Source organism: Bufo gargarizans, unplaced genomic scaffold, assembly GCF_014858855.1.
Source record: "Bufo gargarizans isolate SCDJY-AF-19 unplaced genomic scaffold, ASM1485885v1 original_scaffold_975_pilon, whole genome shotgun sequence".
NCBI classification, from domain to species: Eukaryota; Metazoa; Chordata; class Amphibia; order Anura; family Bufonidae; genus Bufo; species Bufo gargarizans.
The window spans coordinates 231,135-237,134 of NW_025334778.1; the positions used below are offsets into that span (position 1 = coordinate 231,135).

General features: G+C 43.5%; 1 protein-coding gene across 1 annotated transcript in view; it reads left to right on the plus strand.

Annotated features, from left to right (window-relative positions):
* Nucleotides 1–3,833, plus strand: part of LOC122924267 (NACHT, LRR and PYD domains-containing protein 12-like) — a 75,497-nt gene extending 71,664 nt beyond the window's left edge. Inside the window, exon 11 of the mRNA XM_044275205.1 lies at nucleotides 2,855–3,833. Coding sequence (XP_044131140.1) covers nucleotides 2,855–2,942 — 88 coding nt within the window. The 3' untranslated portion in view covers nucleotides 2,943–3,833. The remainder of the gene's footprint in view (nucleotides 1–2,854) is intronic.
* The last annotated feature ends 2,167 nt before the right edge of the window (nucleotides 3,834–6,000 follow it).

Here is a 6,000-nt window from a genome sequence, read left to right on the forward strand (position 1 = left end):
TAGCATAAATACTGCACCTGATAAGGAGGAGAGCTAGTAGTGGATATAGTGCTCATAGTCAATAGTGCAATACTCGACTCGCATAGTAGTAACCACAGTATTCTGTTCTAGGGCAGATGCTCCACCTATTGAAGGTGTCAAGTACAATGACCAACCGTGTAGTGTGGTGTCTCACCGGGACTTAAAGCAGTGTTGTGGGGTAGCACCCTGGGAGGACAGAGACTGCCATGTAGGCGCTCAACACCAAAACACAAAAATGAAGGGGTTAATGCGGTAGTAGCCACAGTATCCAGTGGTAGTAGATACCAAATACTCCACCTGTGGAAAGCCACAGTATCCAATGTTGGTGCAAGTACTTCACTTGTCAGTGTGATTACTTGCAGAAGGAAGGTAATATGACAGGATGTACAGCAACCAGTGGTAGTGCGTGACTGGGAGTGAGGAGGTAGCCATGCACCACCCGTAGAAAGGGTTAAAGCTGTAGTACTCACTATTTCCAGCGCCGGATAGCACCACGGTTAACATCTTTTTTTTTTTATAATCATCCAAGTGAAATCTGAAGCCCCAACTTCAACTGGGTGAAGAGGAAAGAAGGGGTTACATTTTAATTAGATATTTATGGAGTTAAACCCTAGATGAGGAAGGGGTTAATTTATTTTATTTTTTTATAAATTAGTGGTGATCAGGGGCAGAGGTCAGCAGGCTCTTGGAGGAGGGGAACGTCTGGGTGAGTAGATTTCATGCCTGGGGGACGGTCCCCCCTTCCCCCATACACCAGCATGGAAGTTGTGGCCTAGTAGTAGCAAGCCAACTGGAAGAACTTCTAGCCAGAACGGAGGGCGGAAAGAATGGACATTAGATACCCAAACTCTGGACCAAGGAGGCCCGAGACGGGCATAATCGATGTCCACTAGTGAGAAGCAGCGGCCAGCCCAGGACGGAATGCAATCGCTGGAAAATGGTACCGGCAGGCCCGGGAGGGGAGGGGGCGAGGAGGGGCGCAAGCACTAGGTGAAATAAAGAGGAGATAACCCAGGCCAGGAGGGGAATAAAGATGAGAGGAATGGAGAGGGGTGGTGTTCACCATACTAACCCCCAGGGGCGTAACTACCATAGTGGCAGACCATGTGACTGCTATGGGGCCAGTTGGGATCATCCCCTCTTCTACTGAGGGTGAAAAATGTTCACGGGATTAGGTGGAAACCCTTTTGTCCTGTGGGGGGCCTGGTTTGATCCTTGCCATGGGGTCCATACTTCTCTATGTACGCCACTGCTCACCCCAACTTCATCCTCTTCTCTTCACCCCTCCTTGGGGAAGCAGTAGGGTCACCTCTTCAGCCGCTAGCACCGAGGTGGTAGGGAGGTTGGCGTGGAGGGGTGGACTGCAGAAATGCAGGTGATACCATGGGTTGTGGGATGCAGGGGAGCTGGGCTGCCCTGGTCCACTTAGGGGAGGTCGGGTGGTGAGGGGAACCGACACCGGCCTTTCTCCCCGGGTAAACAGAGAGGCAAGGTGTCTGTTTCCCATGCCTAAAGGGGAAAAAGGTAAAATAACAAACTAAAATATTAAATAAAAATGGTGGATAGGTGCCCTGCAAAGCAGGAAGGTCTGCCTCCTATAGACACTAAGCTAAAACTGACTAGCTCGGTAGGGGTAGAGCTGAGAGGAGGAGCTAACACTTTTTGCTTAGTGCCAGCAGCTATACCCATGCTCTCCTGTGTCTCCTAATGATAACAGCGAGAAAATTATTTTTCAGCTGCGCAGTGTCTGTGAAACAGGAATGACACACGGACAGAAAAAAACAGACAAACTGATCCTTCACCGAGGCATCTTTTCATTGACCATCATAGACCACCTTTTCACGGATTTGAGCACGGACACAGACATGTGAATGAGGCTTAATACTGCCGCCAATTTCCACATGAACTAGTAAACGCTCGGTCACCGGGTAATTGGAATCTTTCAATAGAATTAAAACTCATTGGTCGGTGGCAGATCCTGCTTTGTAATCATGATCTGCTGCCGGCAAACGATGATTCAGTGTTGTTACATAGCGAGCTTTCCAGACATCACCAGTCCCTTCATCAGGCGTCCTACAAGGATATATGAGGAAACAATAAGAACAGAGACATGGGGGGATGAAAGGACATTTAAAAAACAACTGAATATCAAAGATCTTGAGAATGAGTCCTTAATTATCTGACAGATAAGGGGTGTGAATGTTTTGTGGTCTCTAAATTGATGTTATCTCAGAGACCTTGTGCCCCCACTATGACCATTCATACCCCCATGTCTCTGTTCTTATTGGATATATAGTGATGTTTCTTCATATATTGTAGTATACCTGATGAAGGGACTGGTGATGTCTGGACAGCTCACTATGTAACATCATTACTTCTATTTGTGTTAGCCATTAAAAGGTATCAAACCTGCAAGACTCTGATTTAGTTTCTCTTACCCTGCTTTCACACCTGAGCGTTTCTCAAACGCGCGTTTTAGTCGCGCGTTTTTATGCACGTTTTTTGTAATAGTAAACGCGCGTTTGACGCGCGTTTGTGTGATTGACTGCAGTGTCCTATGGCCACAAACGCGCGTCGAAACGCCCCAAAGAAGCTCAAGTACTTGATTATGCGTCGGGCGTTTTACAGCGCGATCGTACGCGCTGTAAAACGCCCAAGTGAGAACTTAGGGTTAATGAGAGCAGTGAACCAAAGGGGAGATTTACAAAACACACAAGATTGTAGACAATAGACATCCCATGTTCAGGAGACCAATTCACTGACTGGTCTGATGTCAGGAGGAAACCTCACAATACAACCTCACTAATGCTGGGGGCGCTGTTTTCTCTTCTAGTCTGAAGGGCAATAAATTATCTGAAGAGGAGAAGAAAGCCATAAGAAAACTGAAAGAGCAGAAACCAAATATGGAGATATCTTCCTGAACAGAGAAGAAGCCGGATTCCTCTCAGTGATGAGCAGATAACAGGACTTTGGTGGAGGAGACGTCTTCAGAGGTTTAGTATTAGGAGCGTCTCCTGGTGCTTTATGGGTAATATCACTGATCTACAGAGGATAAGGAAATGTCTAATATTATAATAAAGATGATACCAGAAATGTTCTTCTCCAGCTAATTATATGTCCAGTAACTAAATCCCTTCATAATGAGCCCAAATCCAGGCCTATGGGATGTAGCAGCGTCTCCTGAAGGTCATGTAGGTTGTCAGCAGTATAATACTGGTTGTCACTCCGGAGGAGGCCGCACATTGCACACAGTGTAACTAACAAATCACACAAACTGTTATTTCAGTTTCTATTTTATCTTTTACTTGATGCGACTCGCGGACATACCAGTGTTCACATGATCTGTCTCCCGATCACCAGGACCAATAGAAGTGACATGGCGGTGTGCGGTATTTTACTGTACATACACAGTGCGAGTGCTGTGTAAAATGACAAAAAGAAGACAAAGGGTATAAAATGGTCCTTAATGGACTCCCCTTGAGAGGATGCCCAGCTGCCAGCCTACACATGAACTACAGTATGGAAAGAAACACGATACGGGGAATCTCCCCCTTACCAGCTCAATCAGAGAACCACAATATCCACAAGGCTGTCGGCTGTCACGGTGAGTAGAGACTCTTGAATCTAAGTGAGGAAAAAAAACAGCACTGCCGTATTCCAAACTGGTCACTTTATTGAAAGTAAAAACACTGAATCAATAAAAAACATAACCTTCTTGATGCGTTTCGGGCACCCAGGCCCTTTGTCAAAAGAATGGCTTGGTCATGAAAAACTGGAGTTAAAATACATGTTAGAAAATAGATTTACCTCTCAAGAGAAGCCACGTCATCGTGTTAAAGTAGCTCCAGGGTGACAGGCATCTGTGGATGGAATGTGCTTCAACAATTCATCAGCACAAGTGAATAGAACGCTGTTCAGACACACAGAGGATGCAATATCAACACCATGGAAAAGATACTAGACATAAAGATGGTAAATGAATATATGTATAATTTCCAACATCAATAATAATAAACAACATCCTGTCTCCTATTTAACCCCTTAACTCCCAAGGCCGTACATGTATGGCGCGCTGATTGGGCAGGTGCAGGAGCTGCCAGTCACTGATAGCCGGACCCCCTGCTGCATGCACCTGCATCGGTGATTTCACCGATTCCAGCGCATTAATCCCTCAGACTTGTGCGGGGTGTCCATCGAGTCCCCACTCTGCTGTGACGGGGACCCGATGGCAGGGAAGGCAGCCCGATGCCGTGATAGCCTGCGAGATCAAAGCCCCCTACTTACACTGTGGAAAACAATTAAAGCCAATGCATTACAGAAGTATTGCCATGCATTGTAAAGGTGATCAGACCCCCAAAAGTTGAAGTCCCAGAGTGGGACAAAAATTAAAGTGAGAAAAAAAGAAGTTAAAAATATAAAGTTAAAAAAAATATATATATGTAAAAGTTTCAAGAAAAAAAAAGCGTCCTTTTCCCAAAATAAAGTAAAAAATTAAATTGTAAAAAATAGGGACAGATTAGGTATCGCCGCGTCCGTATTGACCGCCTCAGGTGAACACAGTCAAAAAAATATAATAAAAACTGTGCTAAGAAAAACATTTTTTTGTCACCTTATATCATTAAAAGTGCAACACATCAAAAATGCGTATGCCCCCCAAAATAGTACCAATCTAACCATCACCTCATCCGGCAAAAAATGAGCCCCTACCCAAGACAATCGCCTAAAAAAATATAAAAAAACGATCGCTCTCAGACTATGGAGACACTAAAACATGATTTGTTTCAAAAATGCTTTTATTGTGTTAAATGTAAAAAAAAGTATACATATTAGGTATCGCCGCATCCATAACAACCTGCGCTATAGAAATATCACATTACCTAACCCCTCAAGTGAACACCGTAAAATTTTTACATAAAAACCGTGTTAAAAAGCCAATTCTTTTGTCACCTTATATCACCAAAAAAGTGTAATAGCAAGCGATCAAAAAGTCATACGCACCCCAAAATAGTGCCAGTCATCTCATCCTGTAAAAATAATACCCTACCTAAGATAATCACCCAGAAAAAAAAACAAAAAAAAACAAAAAAAAAAAACACAATGGCCTTCAGAATATAGAGACACCAAAAAAATCTTTTTTTTCAAAAATGCTTTATTATGTAAAACTGAAAACCAAAAAAAGTAGACCTATTTACGCGTCCGTAACAACCTTCTCTATAAAAATACCACATGATTTAACCTGTCAGATGAACATATCAAAAAATAAAAACCGTGCCAAAACAGCTATTTTTTGTTATCTTGCCTCAGAAAAAGTGTAATATAGAGCAACCAAAAATCATATGTACCCTAAAATAGTACCAACAAAACTGCCACCTTATCCTGTAGTTTCCGAAATGGGGTCTTTTTTTGGAGTTTCTACTCTAGGGGTGCATCAGGGGGTCTTCAAATGGGACATGGCAACTTATTCCAGTGAAATCTGCTTTCCAAAAACCATATGGCGTTCCTTTCCTTCTGCTCCCTGCCGTGTGCCCGTACAGCAGTTTACGACCACATATGGGGTTTCTGTAAACTACAGAATCAGGGCCATAAATATTGAGTTTTGTTTGGCTGTTAACTCTTGCTTTGTTATTGCAAAAAAATTGCTTAAAAGTGAAATTCTGAAATTTCATCTCCATTTTAGGCCTCTTTTCCCCCGTTTGCGGGCCATTTTTTGTGTTCTGTATACGAAACCATTCATTTCAATGGTTCCGCAAAAATTAACGGAATGTACTTCATATGCATTTTGTTTCTGTATTTCCATTCCGTTGAAAGATAGAACATCTCCTATTATTGCCCGCAAATCATGTTCCGTTGTTCCATTCAAGTTCCTTTATGAATGAAGTGGGAGGAGCAGGCGCGTGATGTCAGTGAGTTGCGCTGCCGCCCGGCCTGCTACTGAGTTTGTGAGTACAGAGAGCTCAGAGGGAGAGGATCGCAGAGGAT